At 42.2% G+C, this 24,802-nt stretch overlaps 1 protein-coding gene across 2 annotated transcripts in view; it reads left to right on the top strand.

Annotated features, from left to right (window-relative positions):
- The first annotated feature begins 1,900 nt into the window (after positions 1-1,900).
- LOC124194667 (protein jagged-1b-like) overlaps positions 1,901-24,802 on the top strand; it is a 34,272-nt gene continuing 11,370 nt past the window's right edge. Inside the window, exons 1-3 of one of the 2 annotated variants that reach the window (XM_046588956.1) lie at positions 1,901-2,689; positions 4,420-4,722; positions 23,767-23,824. In XM_046588956.1, the coding sequence (XP_046444912.1) occupies positions 2,477-2,689; positions 4,420-4,722; positions 23,767-23,824 (574 nt within the window). In that variant the 5' untranslated portion in view covers positions 1,901-2,476. The remainder of the gene's footprint in view (positions 2,690-4,419; positions 4,723-23,766; positions 23,825-24,802) is intronic. The other variant, XM_046588957.1, reaches the window with a different exon arrangement.

Consider the following 24,802-nt stretch of genomic DNA (forward strand, 5'->3'; position numbering starts at 1 on the left):
AACATGTCGCCTACCATAGACATGGGCGCACATTTTAGAAAAAAATAGACGACTGATGATTATAGATCCCATTTCTGTCTCGGGTCAGGTCGCGCAGGTCGGGTCGCCTCTCTATTCTTAGTAGTGCGGTTGGCTGTGTGAATGAAAAACCCAAGTCAATGGCTCAATTATAGACTAGCTCTCTCTGTGCTCCTATGGTAATTTACTATATGCTTGTATGTGTTTGTGTGTATATATAGCCCTAGCCCCTAGCCCCTAGCATGTGTGTTATTGTTATCTTTTGGCGAAGAAAACGCAGACGATCGGGCGCGACTGGATCCCAGTGTTTTTCGACTTTACGAACAACTCGAAATCATCATAATAATAATAAACAAGACCGGATGGGTCATCAATCCCCACCCTATTAGCCTTTTCCTTCTTTCTTTCCCCCCTTACATCCCAGCGAAGGGGGTGCTTATGATATTGCGGTAGGCCCAAATTTCTAAATGGCCATATTTATTGATATCCGATCTACATATATATATATAACCCCCGAACAAAGATTATTTCGACACGATACAGATGTCTAGCTGCTGCTATACATAGCCATTGGGAAGAAGAAGAAGGTGGTCATCCGACACTTTGTACAGTAGTCGTTTTTCCTATATAGATATTGATGTGTGTGTGTGTGCAACTCTCTCACAGACAGCGCCAAAACGATAAAGAGGAAAAATCCTGTGACTCGGTGGAACCCCGAACCCGACTTAGGTGTCACATTTTGTTTCCTATATAGGAAAAGAGTCTCTCATCCGCAATTGGGGGAGGGCCAAAAAGAGCGGATGGGAAATAAGGGCCTCGTCCAGCAGCACACCCGACATGTTCGCTCCTACAAGGTCCGGCCGTTGTGTTTCTCCGCCTTCTTCTTCTTCTTCCCCCATCGAACTTGTGTGTGTCTATAACCAAATGGGTGTAGTAGGCTCTTCTCTTGGTCCGATGGCTGGGAAATTAGCGCCCGTTTCCCATGTTCGACACGGATCACTTGGTCTCCTTTTGTTTTCCTTTTGTTTTTTCTTTTCTGACTCACTTGTTTCACACAAGTTGTCGCCTTTCTCACGCTAGTCACACAGGGGACATACAGTCGGACACACATTACAACAATCGTCTTCTGTTTCGCCCTAAATGGTCGACTTGTGTCGTTTGACATTTCAAATGACTCTCTGGGGGGGTTAGCAGAGATTCCACATCTCTAGAAAACGATTCCGTCAATCTGGAATTGGATGTGTCCAAACTTGTTTGCACTGGTCACACCGGAGCATTACGTCAACTGTCAACGTCGAGCAATGACATTCACGTTTTTAGAACGAGATTCGGTCGGCCGAATGCGGAACAATTCAATTCTTAACGACATTAAACGGTTTAAACGGAGTGAATTATTGGTTTTGATTTTGCCCAGTCGGTCGGAGAGGTCAAGATCAAAGGAGTTTGAACAGACAGACAGGCCCAGACATAATAAGCAGCGGCAAGAAGAGGAAACGAAAAAGAAGTTGATGGCCACAGCTGGTGCTGCTGCTAAACTGTCGCCACCAAGCGGTGGGAAAAGAGCGCGCGGACCACATGGTCGTGTGGTGGCTGGCCCTACAGTCCTACACCTACCACTCTCTCTCAGTTGGTTTGTTCCACCACCCTCTCTCTCAATCAGAGCCTCCCACCACCACCCAAGGAAGGCGCCCTTCTCCATTTCAAGAAACGTGAAGGGGGGAGCGAGCAGCAAGCAGCACTGCAGCAGCGCAGCAGCACTGGGGCAACATTTGAAAAAGCCACCAAAAAGTCTCGGCTCCTCCCCCTTCCTACTCCTCCCCTCCAGGGGGGGTGGTCCTGGGGGTTGGGTAAGGAAAAAAAAAAAAGGCGCTTTAACTTTTCCTCCGTCCCGGCCTTGGTCTTCAGTTCCGAGTTGAATGTCGTTCGCTTCACAGGTGTCGTCTCCACGCTCTTCCGTTTTTTCCCACCAACGACCACATCGATTCAAAAATATACAACAACCGACAACAACCCCCAACAAATAAAATCAAAGAATTTCAATAAAACAGAACCAACTCGTTCGTGAAATTTCGCAGTGTGTCGTGTAGTGCTTGTGATTGTGTGAGTGTTGCCAGTTGGAAAACTTGGAAATTCGTTTCCCCACACGCCACCACCACGTTGATGCTTCGACTTTTGACAACGTGATCGTTTGAGTGGCCCGTGAGATGATTACCACCACGCCGAGTGTCTGAAAATTTCAATTTCGAAACCGCCAATAATATTCGTCGTCTTGTGGACACGTGTGTGTGGGCGAGCGCGCGATCGGAGGATTAAAAGTGAAAATCCAGCCATCAACAATTTTGTTACGAGGTGGGAAAAAATCAGAAAAAAAAGAATTGTGAAGGTCTCCCCGTGTGTGTGTGCTGTGCTGTGTGTGTGTGAGAGTGTGTGTCGATTTGCATAACGAACGCCTTTTGGAATGGAGGCGATTCGGCGACCGTGTCGGACGATCTCGACAGTCGAGTCGACAACGACGACAATGAAGAAGAAGAATTTCTGCCAAAGTTGTTGTGCCGGTCATCAGAGTCAAAGAAGGAAAAGCAGTTGGTCGTGTTTACCGTCGAGTTCAATGTCGTTCACATCATCGGCCGTGATTTGGATAGCCCTACTCTTATCCACCGCTCACCTGACGGTATGTTTCTAATTGCTTTTTGCGTTAGCCTATGAGGTCATTTTATTATCCAGAAGAAATGAAGAGCAGCACTGGTAGTCGTAGTAGTCTATTACATGTACTATATAGCAGGCCGTGGATATGTTGAGTTTACGATCCTACAGGAACTTTTAACTCCCTCCCCCTTTGCCATTACCTCTCATTTTTATGATATATAAATATGTTATTTTTTCAGGAGGGGGGTTTCATCTTCTTCTCTCCGGTTAATGAGGAAGGGCGAACAAAACAACCGACGAAAGAAAAAAAAAGCCAATTGGCATGCAAATGAAGAAGCACGCCGCTTCTTTTTTGAGTTTAGTTTAGTTTTGTTTCCTTTCTCTTACCCTCAGTTGAGATTTTTGCGGTGGGGTGAGGAAATCGATATCGAAAGGGATGCGAGTTCCTATTTTTTAAAGCAATCAGAGCAACAGCTATGAATAAATTGACATTAGTAGTCAAATTGGATTGGTCTTGTTTTTTCGATGGGTTTCCTAAATGTTTTTCTCGTGGATCGAAGAGTAGACGTATGGGTTTTTGATGGGTGGCAATCAGTTGGAGGGAAGATGCCCACCACCACCACACAGACGCATACAACACGCCAACAGGTAGCTTCTTCTTCTTCTTCTTCTTTGGCTGCCCATATGAATAATAGATCTCCATAACCAGATTTGAAATGATCGATGAATATACACACACGTTTCAGCAACACCCCGACACACAAGGCGGACAGAAAGAAACCGGTCGATTTGCCCAGATAATACCCTCTAGTTTTTTGTTGTGGGGATTTTTAAATGGAACATGATAACACAAAATGAAAGGTAATTTAAATGAAAGAAAAAAAACGTATTTTAACTTGGGAGAAATTCAATCGTCAAGTGAACAAACAGAAAAATGGTATAAAAGACAATCGGAATTTCGATTTTGATTCGTAAAGGGTAGAGAGAGAGAGTTGGAATGTTTTTGGTGATTAATGAGCTTTAAAAAAACATTTTCTTTTCAAAAGAGAACAAAAAGGGAGGAGGTAAATATATAATAATAGGAAAAGAGAGAAACTGTTTTTTCTCTTCTCCCAATCTGACGACGGCCATGATGATGATGATGGCCGCCACTGTCACACCTGTTGTACTAAAAGTGAGATAGAAAAAAAAGTCTCTTCCTCTCTGTACCTATCCACCCCCTGGTTCTTTTCATCCAATTTTTTTGACCTTGTGTCGGTTGAAAAGGTAAAAAGAAGAAGAAGAAAAAATGGTGTGCTGATTCTTTTATGGCTGTGGGAGAGTGTACAAGAAGAAGAAGAATGGAATCTCTTGTGTTGTTCTTCTTCTTCTTGTTCTATTGTGTACCAACTACTCTACTAGTACCCCCCCATCTTTCTTTAGATATTTCATGGCAAGGTGAATGATTAGCACAAAAAGAAGAAGTCGAGAAGAGGACGGACTTGTCTCTCTTTTTTTTTCTTCTTCTTAGATTTTCCCTTTATTATATACCTGCGAATGCGCCCGCAAAAACTCCTCCCACTCACTTTTTTTTTTACTCTCCTGACGAGAAAATCGGTTTAAAATGACACTGATCCGATTTTTTTTTTCTTCTTCCCCATTTGAAAACAATGGCGGATTTTTAATAAAATAATAAAATATTTTTGCTTCACCAAAAAAAAAAATACATGTGTACTAATCTCATTGATGTTTGGGTCTTTTTTCCAATGTGTTTAGTTGGCAAGCGCGTCGGGCTTCTTCGAACTGGAAGTGGTAGCGTTGCAGAATCCTCAGGGTCGACTGGCCAATGGCCAATGCTGTGGACTAGTAGCCGGTGAGGAGACCAGTAGCACCTGTCAACGTGAATGCGCCACTCATTTCCGACTGTGCCTCAAGGAGTACCAAAGTAACGTGACCGTCTCAAGTCCGTGCACCTACGGCAATGCATCAACTCCCGTCCTGGCTGGCAATTCCTTCACGTTTGTCGAACCGGACAAATCCAACGCCAGACTCGTCATCCCCTTCTCTTTCCGCTGGCCGGTAAGTCACAACAAATTTCATTTTTTGAATTTTAATTTATAAGAGAAAAGAAGAGGTGAAAAGGAAATGTGCAAAGGGTTATTTTGAGTCTATCCGAAAAGGTGTTGGGTGCTGGGTTAAATGTGCGTGTCTATGTCTTTTTTTCTTTCTTTATTATTTTTCGTTGGTCTGGTTCCCACGGTTTTGTCACACCTGTCGGTTTGGCTACCGGACCCAGTGGTCTTATACCTTATCTCTTTCCTCTCTCTCTTTTGAAATATTGACAGACATTAGAGGGTGTCTGATGATTTTCTTATCACTTTTGTGTGTGTGTGTGTTTGTCTTTGATTTTTTCCATCTCTCTCCATAATAAGTCGAGTAGAGAAAGTGAGTGACTTGTCTTCTCTCTTGTCTCTGTGTGGCCGACTTTTTCTATTTTTATCGGTCAAGAGCGTGAGAAAAAATTGCAATCCCGGGAGGGGCCGATATACTTTCGGCGCCTGTTGGACCTTTGGGACCTTTTTTTGACAGATCCGTTTCACATATCGAAATGATTTTATTTTGAGACTCGAGTGCCAAATCAATGTCGGGGATCCACCCTCAATCCTTTTCTCAGTTGACCAACACGCCACCATTTGGTTGTTGAGACTGCGCACCTTTGAGAGTAGTAGTATTAGGAAGGTTTCAACAGTCAGTGGGGGGTTTGAGGTTGGGTCACACCAGCCAGGGGTGAAGAAAAAAAGGGAAAGAAAATGTGGATCGAAAATATTGTGAAGTACATATAGACTCACTTTTTTTTTTGTTCTTGCACGGTAGTGAGTATCTGGTATAACCTGGTTCCCACGCAAAACCCCCTACTCCCTCAAGAAAAAGGTGGAAAAATGGGTGTAGGAATGATGGCTGAGGGGGTGGATGGATATTATACGTCCTCTCTTTTACCTGGGATAACAACAAAAATTTTTTTTATTTTTATTTTTTTTTTGGACTTATTATCATCAAAAAGGGGAAACTGAAAGAAAAGGGGAGCAGCAAAGCAGAAGCAGAGCGCCTCTCTATATATCAAGGTGTGTATACACACGAACGGAGGTGGTGGTGGTAGTAGGGGGGGAGAAAAGGTAAGAACAGGTGGCCGAGTAGGTAATAACCGGTCATCATTGTTTCTTCTCTCTTTTTATCCCCCCCCCTCAAAGTCCACCCCCAAACTTCTTTTTATTTGATCGCGTCTTCTTGGGGTTTTTCTTATATATATTTTTCAACCCCCCCCCTCATCTTTCACTTCTTATCTCGTCAAAAAGGCGAGGCAAATAAATCAATCGACCAGACTTGATTGGATTACAACCACTTTTCTTTGGTTGTTTCTTGTCGCTGCTGTTGTTTTTTTTCTAGTCTAGTCTATACGCAGATGGCACGCAATTCCGGATGCGTCCGGAAGCGTGCAACCCTTTTTTAGCGGAGAGAAAGCACGTGAATAGTCTATTTATAAATATCCAAGGAAAAATACTTGGCAGTTTTTTGGGTCGGTATGAACACATTTTCCAGTTGGCCAGAGACGCTGATTACATTTGTGTGGTTTCCGGCGGAAAATACCTCTCCCCCCCCCCTTTTTTTTGTAGTGATGATGGAAGAGTTCCTCATTTTCGCCCGTTCAACCGTGAATGGCGAACCCAATCAACCACGTAAAAGGGAAAAAATACAAGTTTCACAAGAGCACACGGGGAGAGGGAGGAAATGTGGGGGAGTTGTTCGCTAAGAGTTTTTTGGTGGGTATAATGGACGACAGGGGTAGGGGGTTGGTAGTAGAGAGAGGAAACGCCCCAAAAAACCATATGGGTTAGAGGGAGATATTTATCTTTTTTTTTACCTTTTTTCGTTTTACCTTCTTCTTCGTTTCATTTCAAACGATAATGAGCTTCTTTATTGGATTTTTCTTTACCTTTGCGTCATATAATTTGGTTTTGAATTTCTCGTTCGTGTTTGCATGTCGGAATCTTTAACAATTTCTCTCTCGACTTTTTTTTTCTGTTTGTTTGTGCGTACGAAAAAAAGAAGAAGAAGAAGAAGATGATGGTGGGGTGGAATGCCGCTCATCTCTTCTGGGATGATTATTTATTTATTTTACGGGGGGAAAAAAAGAGAGAGAGTCTAATAATCAGTGCCGTGAAAGAAGAAGGAGAAGAAGCGGTTCAATCTATTTTAAATAGACCTTCGAGGAGTCGGTAAGGAGGATAATAGGGTGTGTAAAAAAGCGCGGAAATTCAAATATAGCCTTTATCCGAGTCTCCGTGTGTATACAAAGAGTAGATTAAAGAGTGAGGTTCCCCCCCACACAAGAAGAATGAAAGTTAAGAGGTGTAATATCCTCCGCCGCTCTTTTTTCTCTTTTTCCTTTTGGCTTTAAAGGAGCCATTAAAGAAGATACGGCGACACATTGAAAGTGCGTCCGGATGGAAGTGTCTTGGGGAGGAAAAAAAAATAAAAGAATTGTGTAAAAACCTTTTACCGAAAATACTTCTTTTTTTTTCTCTCTTTTGATCTTTTTCTCTGTGTGTTTCTTTTTTGGCGTCAGCTGTTTTCTCATTCACTGATGCATTCGATATGGATTGGAGGACCTCATTAAATAAGCTCCTCTTCTTTTTGGCGTTTCCCAACTCCTCCCACTTGCAACTAAAAACAGTAACTGTCTTTCTCATCTTCGTTTTCTTTTTCTTTTTACCTGTCGGTCGCCTTCCATCTCTACCTGAGTGTGTGTGTGTGTGTGCCAGTTGATTGCTTCCAGTTTTCCCAAAAGCTTCCGAGAGTCGTCGTCCTCCTCTAACAAGTCATTATTATATTCGCCAAGAAAGAAAAGAACAAAAAAATAGACCCTCCATGTTGGAAGAAATTCTCTCTTTTTCTTTTTGTTTTGGGCTGGCTGGCTGGACGTGTATATAACTTTGACCGATAGCACACGCACAGTACAGATATACCTGGACCCATTTTAAAAACCAAAAAATATAAAGCTGCCTTTCCTTTTTGTTTTGTTTCGAGCTTTGATGTTTCAGGAGCCTCTTTTGCTCCTCCTTCTCCACAAATTAGTGATTAGTCTTTGGCATCTGGTAGCAGCAGCATTTCAAAAGACGCCGTAAATCTTTTGCATCAAAAAATATAAAAAGCCAATTTGCAAAAAGAAAAAAAAACAATCCGGGAGAAAGGGGTTAATTTTCAAATCTTTTCTTTTTACAAATGTTTTTTTTTTTTTGTTCTCCTTCCAGAAATGTTTTCGGTTTGTTTTAATTGTAATGAGAATTTGGTGTGCGCCAGACTCTTTCTCTCTCTACTCGCTCACCTAGGCAGAGAGACTGCTCCCATGATGGATGGATGTGTATCATCGAGTGTTATCTCTCGCTGGATCCATGTATACATCTTTTCTTCTCCTTTTTTCTTCTGACCACATTTGTTTTTGGTCATAAAAAAAAGATGAAAAGAACTTTTTACCTTCCCTTTTTTTTTTGCTCTCAATTAAGAGGAGCAACAAAACTTGTTTTTCTTCCATAGCCTCAAAGCTCTCTGGAAACCCACACACACACGGGAGAGAGAAAAGTTATTTTTTTGATAATAATGAACCTTTGAACCCCGACTTTATTTTTTCTATATCGCTCCTAGTAGAGAAGAGATGGTCTCTCTTTGTGCCCTCCTTATTTCCCCCTCGCCATCATCATCATCATCATCGTCTTTTTATGTATTCTTCTGGTTTGTTTTTTTCCTCCGAAAAGAAGCAGCCGCGCTTTTATAAGACGAAACAGAAATTCCCGGTGAAATTGAGTTGAAAAAACAAAACAAAATATTTCTTTTAAAATCAATCGAGCGGTTAGTGATTCAAACGGACGAATGAGTAGGTTGGAAGATTTTGTCTCTCTCTCTCTCTGCGTCTCTTTTCATTTGGGAGGGAAAATGACACCGTCACGCTGTAATAGGACCTGGGCCAATGACGGGCAACTAATACACACACCTAACCTTACACCACTGACCCTTGCGCCTGTGTCGCCCAGGTATGGGCGCCCCCTGCTCCGGTGTTTCTTCTTCTTGTACCAAGAAAGAAGAAGAAGAAAAAGACAAATGACAGAGCGCGGCAAATATTTGAACAAGGGTCGCCCCGTGAGTTGCATGTGGGGGAGGAGCTGGTCTCTTGTCTCTTTTTTCTGATTTTTATTTTTATTTTTTTAAAAGATTCTCTTTCCAACTTTCTTGGCTGGGCACACTGATTGCTACAGCGCTATGGATAGAGGAGGATGAGGGGGGACCCTTCCTTCTTCTTTACCTTGTATATCATTAAGCATTATAAAAGAAAGGAAGGTGAAAGAGGAAGAAGAAGAAGAAGGAATAGGATAGAATGGAGAACTACTATAGCACCATGTGACTTTTTTGGGACGAGAGAGAGAGAGAGAGAGAGGCGGATGATAATTGACGAGAACTCGGATGGAACACGAAAAGGTAGAAGAAGAAGAAGGAAGGGGACGACATTACGGGCACGCCAAGTCGCCTGATGCGTCATTACCCCCAAGTCGTGTGTGTGTGTGTTTGTGTGAGAAGTTGAGCCGAGGTTTTAGGTTTTTTTTTTCGGCGTGTCTTGCGACAGTATTTCACGACACATTCCTATACCATCCACCCCCTTCGCGTCCGGAACGGATCGTTCAAAACCCGACACCTAGTGGCGGGATATGATTTGTGACTTGATTCCTTTTTTCTTCTTCGACTACTTCAATTTTTTGGGGGTTTTTCATCGCCTCTAACGAATAAAACGCCAAGAAAAACCTTCAAAGTAAAAATACGGGCGCCCCCTTTGAGGCTTCCCTTTAGCCACAGGTCGAGCAATCACCGAGAGTACGTGTGTGTGATTTTTTCTATCCCCAAAATTAAAAGGAAAAATAAAAAAATATTTTTTAAGAAAAAAAAAACGCGTTCACGTATGAGGCGCTATCGGCGTTGTTTCTCTCATTTCTTTTTTTCGGGTTCAGTCAAATCATCTTTACGCCATCAAGGAGAGAGTTACACACATGGTTATTTATTATTAATCATCATTTCGGTTGGTGTGCCGAGGTGCGTGGCAGTTGTGTCTATACCTGCAGTAGTAGTAGATCTATTTCTCTCCATCAGCAGACACACATACGTGTTCCAGATCAAACAGTGCCCCCCCTCTCAAATCATAAACTGGATGATGATCGTGTGAGTTTCTTTCTTTTTTTCCCCCCACCACCATTTTTCCAACTCGACTCGCAACAAAATGTGATTTTAATTGCTCCCAAACGAGATCTCTCTCTTTTTTTTTACTCTGTTATCTTTTCATCATTTTTTTTCTGTTTTCAATTCTCCGTCTGTTGTTATTACGTTGCGAAGAATTTCGAGATGATGGCACTCGAATCGGGATCCCCCCCCCCCCCTCTCTCCCAACAACCAAAAAATTGAGGAAATGATCGTACGTGGAATTAAAAGTGGCAATCAAACAACAAGGAAATTTACCAGACCGTGAAAATGTTGTTGTTATTGTTCTCTCTCTCTCTCAGCCCACAACAGATGTGGTGTCTATCGATTCGTGATGGACATATAATAGCAATGGGCTTTTGTTGGATGTGTCAGGACTTGGTTTTGTTACACGAATGGTCATTCAAACAGAAAAACGGGGGGGCCCCCTACTTGAAAGCTGTCGCAACTCCCCCCTATCAACTACTTGATATCTTTTGTTGTACTTTGAGTTATTTTTTTTTTATTATATATATGTGACGGTTTGATTATGATGTACGTGAGGGGATTGATATCGGACGCATTCTTTTGCGGCGATGATGTGGCCACAGCTGCTGCTGGCGCACAGGAGAAACTGTCAAAAGTGGCCCAGCATCAGAGAGAGCCGAGGGACTTTATAGGAGGAGACAAAGACAAAAGGTCTAGTCAGTTATCTCTCTTTGTGTGTATATTTTTAGATATATATTTTAGCAACAATCTTTTTCTTTCTTCTGCGATCGAGAGAGACGATAGGAGAAGAAAAGGAAAACTTGTTTCTCTCTTGTTTTTGGAGAGAGAAGAGAGAGATCCTTTGGCTACGATAAATTCAAACTTCGTCCACCTTCATCCCTCTGTCTCTTCTATATTTGGTGGGAAGAAGTCTTGGTAGTTTGGTTGGTGGTGGTGGGGGGATGGTGTAGGTTTTTGCCCGGTTGTCGCAGCTGGAGCTTTGCGTCTTTTCCCCCCACCAGTTGGAAAAAGAGTTTTTTTTCTCTTCTTGTGCCGTATGTGTTGCCCAGGTAAGGAGCTGTTTCGGTTAGCCCCAGCGCCTTTGGAGAGAAGAAGAAGAGAGATAGTCATCATCTGGTAGAAAAGAAAGAATATAAAGAAAAGAAAAGAGAAAGGTATATCACAGAGAGATCAGAGAGACACAGATCATCTTCGTCCGTTTCCCGCGACCGTCCGTCCCGTTGTCTACCCCGAGAGAGTCGACACACGAAGCGCTGCGAGTCGTTTTGTGTGTCTGTTGTGGCGTTTCCCAATGGGAGGCCTGGCATTTTTCGTCGCTCCTTCTCTTCTTCTTCTTCTCTTCTTCTTCTTCCATCCCGCGTTCTTGGCCATGGTCCCCGTGTGTCTCCAAAAGAGCTGCATACCATCAACCGGATACCATAGGGTAGAAGAAGGTCTAGAAGAAGAAGAAGAAGAAGTTCCACATATTATTATGATTATTATTATTATATCTCTTCTGCTCGGCGACATTCCTGAATAGGCAGTTCCATCATCCTTGTCCTTATGCTATGCCCCTTCGTACCCCCTCCATCACCTTTTTTTCTTTCTTTCTTCTTCTTTTACCATTTGGTCGCCGTTTGCTTGTCCCCCCGAAAAAAGTGCCGCAAAAGAAACGCGCGTACCGCAGTCGATTTCGATTTTTCGTCTTGGCATTCGTCCGAGAAGAAGGAGAAAATAAATGTCGTAATGTCTCCAAGGGCCAGACAAGTAGCTCCCTTGATTGTATGTAATGTAATATTATTGCCCACTAGCATCGCGACCTCTAACAGCTCAATGAACGATGATTTATTGGAATGGTACGACACATCCCTCTCTCTTTTTTTCATTTTCTTTCACGGTCCTTTTTTCGGTCGGGATTCCTTTTAAAAAAATCAAAGAAGGTGAGAAATATCTCGCCAGAGAAGAAGGCCGTGCGCACACCTGATGAATAGACCTTGCGCGACTATATCCAGCGTGAAAGGCTCCACTGATTGAAAGTAAAAACGCATTCAAGTCTCTTCTTTTTTTGAGTTCTCGTCGATTGAACTTGACTTGAATCGTAAAAAAATGTTTTTCTCCTTTCTGTCTCATATCATAAAATGGGAAATAACACACAGACTGTGTCCATACATGGGAGTTGTTGCCTTCTCTCCCCTCTCTGTGGAACTCTATAAACCACCGGTGCATCCGAAAAAGAAATGTAAAATTGTTTGCTAGAGAGAAATGAATGAATGAGAGTGGGGAATATGTGTGTGGGGATGAAAAGGTGTGAGGTTCAAGAAAGAAGTAGCCCCATAAGAATTGCGCTCTAATGAAAGTGCCACTCAGTCTTGACTCTTGTCTTGTCCCGACTCTTTTTCGGGGCTGAAATTTATTTATTTAAAAAGAAAAAGAGCTTGAAGCGGGCGCAACTTTTATGATATATTTCTCGAATATTAATATGGTTCCATCTTGTTCCCCCCTAGTCGAAAAAAAAAAATGGAAAAAGATGGAGGGGAAAAAAACATTTTCAATGTGCGCGCGATAAATTTTCGCCCTGGCATCTCGTATAAGAATCCCCGAAATATTATGCTGCCGCTACTAGCAGTGGTAGTAGTGGTAGTAGTAACCGTCGCCGCCCCAAAACGAAACGAACCGATCGTATTATACACCCCGCTGATCGCTCTAATGAAACTCCACTCACACAATCCACGTAACCGGTATAGAACTCTCTCTCTCTCACTGATGTAGTCAAAGTAATCCACCACCTTCTTTCTCCCATTCTTTCTCTCCCCCCTTTCTCGTGTAGCCTCGCTCTTTATTCCGTTGTGCGTGCGCATGTGTTTTATCATCTCGATCATAAAAAATTATTAATTCATTCCGAGAACACAAAAGAGAGAGAGAGAGAGAAGAAAAGAGCGTTTTTTTTAGTGTCTGGTTGTTGTTGTTGTTGTTGCCGGTTCAAATGAGAAAACCCACCCTAGGAAAAAATGTGAAACGACCAAGCAAAACGAGAATATGATTTTGGAATTTCAAGAGTGCGATTTCGTGTTTTTCCATTGGGCATTCGTGTCGAGATCGTTCTTGCATGAATCGACCCATTAGAAACGCAACTGTACTTAATCCCGATTAAAATGCACGTGTCAAAATCTTCTTGTACTCTACCGTTTCTCTTTTTTTGTGTAAGTCGTTGGCTGAGTGAGAGATCAACGTTTTTCCTTTTTTTAAGCCACTCGCATTCTTTTCTTTCGTGTCAAAGGAATGAAGAAAAGAAGCGGATTGAACCGAAGAAAAAAGAAAGAGAGTACACACACACATCTAGGAGTATAATACTCGGGACATTATGCCCCGGCTGTAAAAGGGAGGGTGTCGGCGGTGCGGGTTTTTTCTTTTCTTTTCTTTTCTTTTTCTATCCACACACACACACAGACACAAAATCCTCTGACGCGGTGGTGAATGGTTTCAGGGGTTCTTATATACTTAGACGTGTATACACACACACCGAGGGATGATGAAGAAAGAGACTTACCATAGAAGATGAAGAAGAAGGGCGTTCCTTATGTACCTGTTAACAAAAGAGCAAATAATCCCGACTCTTCTTCTTCTTCTTCTTCTTTTGAGCCGGCACTCGACTCTTTTTTTTTTTCCTTTTTTCTTCTTGTTGTCTCGTCAAATGCCTCGGATTGAGGATGTTTAACATTGGTTAGAGAAACGTAGGGGCGCGAAATTTAAAACGGAAGAAGACTCACCGTCTTCTGGTGCCGGCCGTGTGAATTTTCCCTCCCAAACAACAGAAAAAGCGCCTTTTCTCTCCTCTTCTCATTCCAATTGGTGTGACGTCACGTAGTTGTCGGCAGCAGTGGCGGTGTTTCATTCAGTCTGGGTCTCTTGTTTACTCTTGGCCCGTGTTGACGCAAGAAGAAGGGAAATAGAAAAAAAGGGTCTCGAGCGTCTTGGTTTAGCTATTTGACACTGGTGAAACAAACAAGGGCTGGGCTCCCAACTTTTTTGTTGTTTTTTCCATCTGGAGGGGCCGGCTACTCTCTTCACAACGCCGACGCCGCCGCTTCCCTTTTTGCCGCTGTTTGAAATTTTCTTTTCCTTTTTTCTAAACTTTCCACGGAGGAAGCTGCTTGTGTGTGTGTGCATTACACGTGTAAACCCCCCCCCCCCCCCCTTGGAATTAATCACGGTCCGAGCGGCTTGGTTGGGAGATGCAATTATTAATGGACGGTCAGGGATTTTTAAATTTCTCTTTTCGGGGGGGTTGCATCGCGCCATTTTCGCAGCGGGGTCCAACTGCAGTTCTTCAGCAAACCCACAGACAAACGGTCAATTTCTCCTCAAAGGGGGAAAACGAAAAAATAAAGGATAAGAGTTAAAGGGGGGTAGTAGATGCCACTATAAAAAGAACTTGTGGATATCGTTTCTCTCCCCCATTTGCATTCCGACACTCGGGCCAGCACTGGCCAACAGCAGCAGCAGCATCATCTTTTATTCTCTTTGAAAGATGTAAAAAGAAGAAAACGAGAGATTTTCTTCTCTCCTTAAAAGTTACGAGGGGGCAGGATGAATAGAGGGGGAACCGAAAATCAGCGTGAGACCTGGTGATGTGTAGTTTGTTGTCTGTGTGTGTGTAGAGCGAACGATTGGAGCAGCGGGACCCCCTCCCGTTGGGCCGCCACCACAATCCCTGGACCGTCCACCACTTCAACCCGTTTACAATAAATTATAACGTAATATTAAAAAATTTTGAAAAAAAAAGAAAACTAAAGGTTAAGGAATGAAGAATGATGATAAAGAAGAAGAAGAAGGTCTTTTTTGATAAACAGCCCAAGCTGCCCAACATATTATCAAAATGGGAAACCTTCGTCAGCAACGGCAATAGTCATAATATAGACTTGTTGTTTCTTCTTTTGTGCTCCTGGTTGCTTAGTATTTATTTATTTATTTTTTTTTTTTATAAAAGCATATCTGCGTTCGTCTGTCGTGTCTCTGATGGCCCGTTCGAAAATACGTTTGACATTCAAAGTTGGGCAATGGGAAAAAGAAAAGAAAAGATTCTTTTCTTGTGGTATTTTCTCCCTTGGACCATCATTCTTTCAGATTTTTCTTTCCCCCTTTTTTTCCCACTAAAAAGAAAGAAAAACCCTTTCTAAAAAAGATGGGTAGTCAAAGACGGAAGTATTCCGGCCACCTCCTACTTTTTTTCTTTTTTCCATCTGTGACTTTTGTGACCCATCGGTCGCCCCCCTTCTTTTGCTTTTGTTCTTTTTTTTTTTTTGATTTCTTCAGGAATAAGTACTAGACCTCCTAGCTATGACAGCTGGAAGATCTTGTGTTTTTTTCCTACTTTCGGACAGACTGACACTCGGTGTGAGGTGATTTTTCTGGGGCTAGAAATAAGGTAGAGCTTCTTTTCCTTGTCTGGCCGTTGCTAATTTCTAGGTGGCCTTACCATCCATTAACAGTTTTGGACAGCCCTTTTTTTTCTTGGCTGTCCGTCTGTCACATGATTTGGTGCAGCAGAAACCAGGTGGTGGTGGTGGTGGTGGTTTTTAAGTTATTGGAGGCGCTATAAATTCATTTTGATCGATTTACCTTTGGCTATTGTTGTTATACACAGGTGTGGGTGGTAGAGTGGACTTTTTTTTTTCTTTTTTAACTTCCCAGTTTGGGAATGATTACACGAAAGAATTTTAGGGTTTTTGTCTTTATCTCTTTGAAAAAAAAAATAGTCTCGAGGGCTTGAAACTGTTTTTGATTTTTCTGGCTGTTGGCTTTTTTTTCTTGGAATTCATCTACTTCTTCATCTCACCTGATTAACATTTAAAGTGCAGCAGCAGCAAGCAGTCCATTTCAATTGAAACTCGGGTACACATAATCTGCCTTTTTCGGCCGGGCTCTCTGTGTTATTGTTGTATACAAACGGGAGGAGGGCCGCAGTGTAGTACATTATCAAGAGCTTCTTCGTATTTCCCCCCCAGTCTATACGAATATATCAACTGCTTTGCTTTCATGATGGATGAAGAATCCAGCTAGGCAAGCGCCTCACTTCTTTTTTTCCTTTTATCTCCGACTTGAAATCTTCTTCTTTCATTCTTTTCTCCCCTTTTTTCATCTCTCCCTGTTTGCTCCTAGAAGAAGAAGATCTTGCTTTTGTCATCTTGTCAGTTTCTTTTTCGAGCCTCCTCCGTTTGGGTTTGTGTCGTTGCACACAGCAATGCGCAAGCCGCGCTTGTGCTCGCCTTTTTGTGTGTGTCTCTGGGGGTGTCGCTCTGGAAAAAATGCTGCATACATAATCCGAAAAAGAAGAAAGAAAAGGGAAATGTAATATACTACATGTAGAGAGATATGCGTATAAAAATGTTGTCCTTCCTCTAGCCGTTTGTTGTTTGGTCGATGGCCGGTCCAGATTAGAAACAAGACAAGTCCAATCTCTGCGTGAGATTCTTCTCTCGTGTACCTACACAACAGCAACAACAACATATCATAGTACACTCGAAGAGATAGCCAAACTAGCCGTATTCCCTTGAACACAGTCCAACAATAATAATCCAATGAAAATATGATTTATTCTACATGTGGCTTGGGTAGAGATGGCCGAGAAGGAAAATCCTTTTGCGGTCGCGTGTGTCCTTCTTTGATGATTTTGGATAGTCAAAGAAAATGTGTGTCTCTTGTATTATCGGAGCTTGTCGCCGGAGATGATCTTAATCGTCTTGAGAAATGTCCTCGTGATAGACTGCTGCGCTTGATTTTCTTTTCCAGCCGACACGATGCCAAAACGATAGGAGACGAAAAAGATTTTTTTATTTTATTTTTTTTTGGTGGGGGGCGATTGTCGTCTAGTGACAAACGGCGCTGACAAGTGGATGCGGCGCGGCATTTTTCGAATCCACCACACAATTTTACCTTTTCGGTTATTTTTTCCTTTTTTCTTCATTTTGTCCGGCCAACCCCCCCGAAAGAAAGAAAAAAAGGAGAGATGATGACATCACATTCTGTCAGACGGTTTTTTGTGTATTTAATGAGCTCTCCAGTTTGTCCTCCCCCTCCCCTCTCACTCTCACCCAGAAAAAAAAAAAAGTTCTTCACCTGTGTGAACGCGGTACACAGGTACACGGACACGGTAACAGCGCCAGCGCGACAAGACGAAATTGAAGAAGAAAGAGGATAGTGGAGAAAAGATGAGGGCGACAGATAATTATTAAGGGGGAAAAAAAAGACAAGAGAGAAATTTTTTCTTCCTCTTTTTCTTGAAGAAAAAAGCTTTCAGGAGAGACCCTCTTACGTCATTATCGTAAAAATACGACAACTAAAGAAGAAGTTGTCAACTGTCAGTGGCAACTTTATCATCGTAGACGTCGGTTGGTGGATAGGATTTTTTCTTCTTCTTCTTCTTCTGTTTTTGTCTTTGGAGAGAGGGAAAAAGACTGAGGCACACACACGAGCCAAATCGGATGATCGGACCACCAGCAGAACAACCAGCAGCATACCACCACCGACTCGACTACCTACTGATGGCCATCATCATCATCTTTTCCCCTGCCTTTTTTCTTTCTTCTTTTCCATCGGGGGTTTGGTCGGTCGGTTGGGTTTCGATTTCGCCGATTGCTATCTGACAACAACTGGGCAATGGAATGTCGTCCTTTTTTTCTTCTTCTTCTTTTGTCTGTCGCTGCTGCTGCTGTTGTACACCGAAAATAAATATATAATACGTAAATATCTGTGTGTACACATTGAGGGTTGCTGCAACAAACTTTTCTCTCTTTTTTCTGACCAGTCATGGGAAAAATAAAGACGAGAACAGAGTGGCTGCTCCTCCTTGGCTCCTCTTTGTGATTTGTGTCGGTTTCAATGGGGGAGAGAGGGGAAGGAGGACCGTGGTGAAAGGCCAAAGATGATACTGGACATAACAGAATAAGAATCGGTACAAGTTTTTATCTCTTTTTTCGAATCAATGTCTTTGAATGCGGTTTTCTGGAGGGGAAAAACAACCACGGAATAATGTTTTCAATTATTTGGGGCTTTTTTTTTCTTCTTGTTTCAACTTTGGAAATGTTTGTCGTCATTCGATCATCTCACGGAATGGGCTGCTGCCTAGTCCGGCCAGTAGATGATGTGTATAGAAATGCCATTCTCCGTCCTCGGTGCACTCGACCGTGATCGGAATTTTGGAGACAAGAAAAAGTCATAAGAGGAGAGAGAGAGAGAGATTGGTTGACCGCAGAAATATGCTGTTTCCGTTCAACTGTATATATTGGAGCATACATGTTTATATATTTATGTATATATCGTATATTCGTATCGTGAATAGTTTGATTGTGGACTCCGAATTTCCATTTCCAGTTTTCCTAATCTGTCCCGAGTCTCTTTGATGTCTGCGTTTCTTTTTGAAAAATCGCTCTTATTTCATGCGATAAAAATTTTACTTCGTTGTTTTCTGGTGCTCTGCCACGGCGTAACGACAAAGTGAATAACTCTTTTCTTTTTTTTTTTCTTTTTCGAAATGGGCACTTGAAATATAAGAGACTTTGAGGAAGTGAATCCATCATCATTATGGATGGTTGGTCCCCACCAAATAAGATAAAAGCCAACGAGAGAACGCACGCGTGATTCGAAACATTCCCCTGACGAAAACCGATATCTCGAGATAACGCGGGAAGGAGGAACCACCATGTCGTTGTATCACAAGAAAAAAAACACGAGTCAAAAGACCCCCCTTAGTAAAAAAGAAAAAGAAACACACTTAAAAACGATTTGTAAAATTTCTTTTCGTTTGATTTTTTAATGAAAAATTTCGCTCTTTTGGAGCATGTGTAAGATAGATGTTGATCTCGTGTGTGTGTTGTAACATACCCTCATCATCATCTCTTGATAGAAAACAACACGGTTGGGCACCGGTCGCAGGCAACTCAGACATTCCTCTCTAACGAGCGCCTTCTCTTCACACACACACAGGCGGACATAAAGAAAAACAAGAACAACATCATCGTAATGGTGGGCGAGTATTAGAACCGGAGCAGACACAAAAAACAAAAGGGGGGAAAACACACACACAACAAAAAATGGTCAAATTATACAACCATTCCAACTCTTGTGTGTGTGTGTGTGGGTTGTGTTAAGTAGAGAAGAAAGACCACCAGTTTTGGTTGTCCAGCTTGTATCTCTCTATGCCCCTACTTTTTGTCTGGGAGATAACTTTTTTTTTGGTTTGATTGATTTCTTCTTCCTGCCACAACTTTGACCAGTTATTTTGTCAGATTCGGATGATCATTTCCAGCTTTTTGGGGTCTCTTTTGTCATCATCATTCTGACCTGATTTTGCTGGCCGCAAGAGTCTCTCATGTTTCCAAGAGGAACTAGGACATTCTTCTTTTTCTTTTTGAACATGCGTGTTATTATAGGATTTTCATCTGGACTTGGCCGGATGATGCGGCATTTTTTTCTTGCCCCCCTCAATGTTCTTATTGTGTGTACGATCCTTCCTTTTTATTTTTTTTTTTACTTCTGACGAATTGTTTGATTGATCGCGGGAATATTGGGAAAACGGACCCGAGTTGTTGACACAACAATTTCTCAGGGGGCAGAATTTTTGTGTCTTCCGTCTTATTTGAACTGGCACTCGGTGGTTGTTTGTCCAAAGACACCGAGGACGACTTATTGACACAATGGGTTTTGTGAGTTGTTCTTCTTCGAGTCAGAGAGGAGGTCCCTGCAATAAGAAGGAGGTAAAAGAAAAGAAAAGAAAAGAAAAGAAACGATGGTGACGAACCAAGAAAGCGACATGGTCTTGTCATTCCTAGCGGAGGATCGCCAAGAGATTCCTCACCTGCCTGTTGCTTCAATTTCCCTTGGTTTTTTTCTTTTGTTTCTTATTTTCCATTTTCTTGGTTGTTGAGCTGTTGACTCTAAGACTTAAGAGTCGGGAGTGTATAAGCCTTAGACACATATAAAATTCCCTCAGTTCAAACATCAACACACAAGTCGGGGTCGTGATTTTTTCTCCAAGGAGAAGAAGAAAAAAAAAACCGAAAAAGAAAAACTGAAATTCTCCACGGCAGCGCCAAATAACTTTGGTGTGTGTGTGTCTTTCGTCGACCTTCTTCTGTCTCTTTTTTTCCCGTTTGACTTTTTTTTTTGTTTTCCTTTCTTTGATGTATCTATCTGTTTCTATCATTCCTTCTTTCTTCTTTTGCTTCGTTTTTTTCTTCTTTTTTTTTCGGGACTTGATGACTGCCAGTGCTTGAGACATTTGAAACAGTGTCGACGTTGGACTCTTCTGCGCGCCCTCTCGCCCGCTGTGAAAATGGAAATCTCTCGACAAGAAACTACAACAACAACAGAACTTGAAAATCTTCTTCTTCTTGTCTTTCTTGTTCGCATTTTTTTCTCGGGCTGGGATCACGATTTCCTTTTTATATGCAGACGCAGAAAAAAACAAAAAACAAAACCGAAAAAATAAATATTATATCGTTTTCGTCGTCGTCGTCGTCGTCGTCGGGGAATTGTGTGTGTGCGCCCGCAGTCGTTTCTGCTTGAGACGTCATCACTCGTGCGTGAACTCTTTGGTACGTGACGAACGAGGGGGGGAGACTAGAAGAAAAATAAACGGTTCTCTCTCTCTCTCTGCTATAGTTTACATTCTGAAGATTGGGTGACCGGCCGGCCAGACAGACAGAAGAAAGACGCATGCGTTGCATTCCAGAGGTGTTTCTTTATGGCCCGTTTTATTGTGTCTTTTGATTGACTGTGGCGTGGCCACGGAATGAAACAAAAAACAAAAGACAAGAAAACGCCAGCAGCAAACTCTAGAAAAGTTTCTTTGTGTAAGAAAATTGTCTGGCCATTTTCTTTGCCGAATTTCCAAGTCGGGAAAAACCCCTGTGTCGTCGGCCATTAATTTCAGCTGATCCAAATGCGACATTTTGAACGACCCGAAAAAAGAGTCGAGCATAAATGGCACTCTAAATCTTTGACTAATTGTTTGTGCGTTTCAATAATCAATGGCGCCCTTTTGATGGCCAAACATGGGGCTGCTGCTGGCCCATTGGGCGCACGCAAGAGAGCGAAAGAATCTCTTTGTCTGTCTATACTTTGATGCTAATGAGCATCGAAGCAAGGAAACAAGGACAGAAATCATAATAAATGACGTCTTTTTTCTTTTGAGGCTTGCGGGGGTGGGGTCTTCTGAGTGATCCTGATTCGAAATGATGGCAACGAAATTTATCATCATCTCTTGTCAAGGCAACGAAAAAATGGAGGACAAACGCACAAAAAGGCTTTTGTTTCGTCATCTTTTATTTTGTGTGTGTGTGTGACCAGTGCGTCTATCTATCAGATCGAGAGAGAGAGAGAGAAACTTTTTGGTAATCAGATAGATCGATGCATATCTGTTTGTACTGTGACTTTGAAACGTACGTGGGGGCGACTCTCCACAGGTGTCCATTTCTCTTTGAAGGAGAAGAAAAAAAGTCTCCTCGAATTTTTTGTATTTAAATTTTCTGTATTTTTTTTTATTGTTGTTTTGTTATTTCCGTTTGGACATTTTTGTTGTTGGGCAGCAGGAACGAGCCAAACGGGTTGATCTTTCCTGTACACGTTGGGAAATGTACGACACAAAGATTTTCGTTGACTGTTTTCTGGCTGCTGTGTGATGGCTCCTGGCTCCTATTAAAGAAAATGGGGGTCTTTCTTTTCTTCCCCCCATCGCTCGTAGAAGAAAGGAGAAAAATCTTTTTGGGGATTTTTCAGTTTTTCTTTTTCTTTCCCCCCACTCATTTTGACAGCCGGGAAGGCCAGCAGGAGCAGGAGCAAGCAACACACAGATCACAGGTAGCCAGGTAGCTTCTAATAAGAAGCGGGAGACTTTTTTCTCTTTCCTTTTTCTTTCCATGGAAGAAGCAAAAGATGATGAAGGAACCCCACACTACCCCCTGGTGGTCGTGTGGTAGTCAGTTCTTCTTGGTCCCCCAAAAGCCATCAAATTTTTAAATGTCTCTTCTTCTTCTTTTGGGGGGGATTGTCACATTGGGTCCCCACCATTTCCTCCGTACACTCACAACTTATAGCCAATTAATCACTTTATTATCTGTCCTTCTTTTTTCCTTCTGGGTAGAATTTCTTTTTCCTATACAAATTCATTTCTTCCCACCGTGGAAAAGAAAAAAAAGAATTTTCTGAAAATGGTGGGGGGACACAAAAGGAAAGATTTTATTTTTTCGTTGGTTTTGAAATAAAAAAAATCACACCCGTAAGGTTAAAGGCCCTCCGAGTTGGCTGCATTTTCGTTTTTTTTTTCTTTTTTATCCCGAAAAGAAGAAAAATCACGAACGGTCGACCTTGGAATTCCAGGTCTTTTTATGCAGTACCGAACCACCAACCAACCGACCGACCGCGTATTAGGACAAGTACTCACCCACAATTGAGAGAAAGGGCCCCCTGGAACACACACACGCACGTAAAGGGTTCTCTTCTCTCTCTTTTTCGTTACTAATTGCTGTGCCCGGGAAGAAGAAGAAAAAAAAAATGGCTCATGACCTCGTCAAATACATTTTTTTTTTTTCAAAATCTCGCGGTTAAGAGTTTTTTCGGAACGATAAGAAAACGAAACAATAAAGCAAAAGAGCACACACACACACACAAATATTTTTTTAAAAATAAAAGAGGGCTAACGGAATATTTTCAAAAGATTTCCGTTGTAAATGCGTCGCCGGGAATCGATCCGTTTTTCTTGTTTTATTTCAAGAAGAGAGAAGGAAAAAAAGTGGTTCTCTTGTATATATTCCCGACCGAATCTTTTTTTGATCCATTGCGGACGGCGGCCGGCGTTGTCTCGACAAACTTTCCATTGTCTACTACTCTTGCTGACTGCTGTTGTAATACACTCTGTAGCGGGCGAGAGAGATACATATATATATATGTATTATATTATAATATGTATCTCTCTTTTGGGGTTTTTTTTGTTGCTGTTGTTTTGTTTGGTACCTGTGGAATGCGCGTGTTATCTCCTTGGACAATAGGGAGCGCGCAAAAGGGGTTTGTGAGTATTACAGCGATGGCCACTTGAGAGCGAGAGAGAGAGGGGGGGATCTCATCCATTATATATCCTATCGTATCGTGTGTATATATCCTTTAGTGGGTGTAGGAAAACCAACCTCTTTATATTTACTTCTTTTCTTTTAAGTGGAACGAAAAAACAAAAAAAAAAAGAGTCTGGAATTTTCCTTTTGGCTTGATGCTGCTGCTGTTGTTGTTGTTGCGGAGCAAAAGAGTCGAGCCTACAGCGCACCAAGTTTTTCCTTATTGTAACGCACGCCACATATATAAATATAATATACATAACGAGCTCTGATTTCCTTTTTTCTTCTTCTTCATTCTTTCCTATTTTATTTTGTTTTTCTTTTCGTTTTTAATAGACTTGATGGAATGCTGCCAGGCTCTTTGATGGTTGTTGCCCATATCGGCCATCATTAGATACTAATCAAGAGACTGATATGGGCCAACACACGTTCATTTCCTTCTCGTTGATTTTCCCTCTTCGCGTCATTAGTAGACCAGAAAAAGATCGGTGGAGTTTTATTTTATTTTGTTTCGTTGTTGACGGCCGATAAAAGAATTTCGTGTTCCCTACGTGCCCGCACTCTTACAATGCTCGTCAACTTGTTGCCACCATGTTTTTCCAACGGGCCGGACGCTGTTTTCCCGACCGTGTTTCCTTTCACTCCCTTAATTTTCCCCTTGTTTTTCTTCTAAAAATATTATTTTGTGAAATGATCAAATGTGCGCCATTGCGTCACAATGACTAAATTTGTTCTGTTTCTCTTGTTTCATTTGCAGAGGTCCTTCACCCTGATGCTGGAAGCGCTCGACTACAGAAACTCTACACGACAATCAGGTAAAATAGAAATGCAACGCAACTATTAGCTCATTATCTCGAGCATAAGGGGGGATGGAGGGGAAGAATTTCACGTAATTGGCGGCGCTGACTGGCGATTGGCTAAAAGCAGACGGGAGCGAAAATAACGGCGATTGTGAAATCGGACCGTCCAATTTGTCGCTGGCGTTTCAATCGTCTGGACTCGCAATGGAAATGAATTTCAAAAGCTCAAAAAGTAAAAAAAAATAAAAATCAAAACGGTCACTTAAGTTTTTGGAAGTTTTTCGCCGACGCCGACGTCCGCCGTCCTTCACTTCAAATGTGCCGCGCATGACGAATGGCTCGGTTCTTTTTCCCTCCCCCTTCCCGTTTTGTTTTGTTGTTGGTACGAAATGGACTCGTCGCCCAAAGAAGAAGAAGAAAAACTCGCGCATGACCGGCCATATCAAATGTCTTCTTGGAACCCCCCCCCCCCCCCCCTCCTCCTTACTTGGGAAACGTGGGAGGAGGTTTGAGATATTCGAGCGGGCCCCACTCAGTCACTCGTAAAAACCAAACGCACAGACACACTTAAAATCAAAATAAAGGCGCGCAAAGTGAATTACATCCACAAACGGTTGCGTGAAGCCGGTGCGCCGCCGCCGCCGTCGTCTTTCCGTTTGCTTTCCCCCCGTTCAAACCGGAACGGGCGGCGCCACATTCAAACGATTGCACGGGAGAAAAAGAAAATTTATGCGAAAAATGGGGTTATACTAATAAAAGAGCTATATAAACGTTAGAGGTTTAACCGGCGTGTCCAAATATTGAAATAAAATAACAATTCTTAAGAAAAAGCCAGAAGAAGAAGAAGAATGTTTTGAAAAACGTAATCCAACCTGCGGGGCTAATTGCTATTTGATTGAAATGATCTTTTTTCTATAGCCCCGCGCCGTGTACACACACACACACACAATATGTATATCTGCTGCTGCACGTCTGCACAGAGAGAGAGAATTG

This window comes from Daphnia pulex, chromosome 5, assembly GCF_021134715.1.
Source record: "Daphnia pulex isolate KAP4 chromosome 5, ASM2113471v1".
NCBI classification, from domain to species: Eukaryota; Metazoa; Arthropoda; class Branchiopoda; order Diplostraca; family Daphniidae; genus Daphnia; species Daphnia pulex.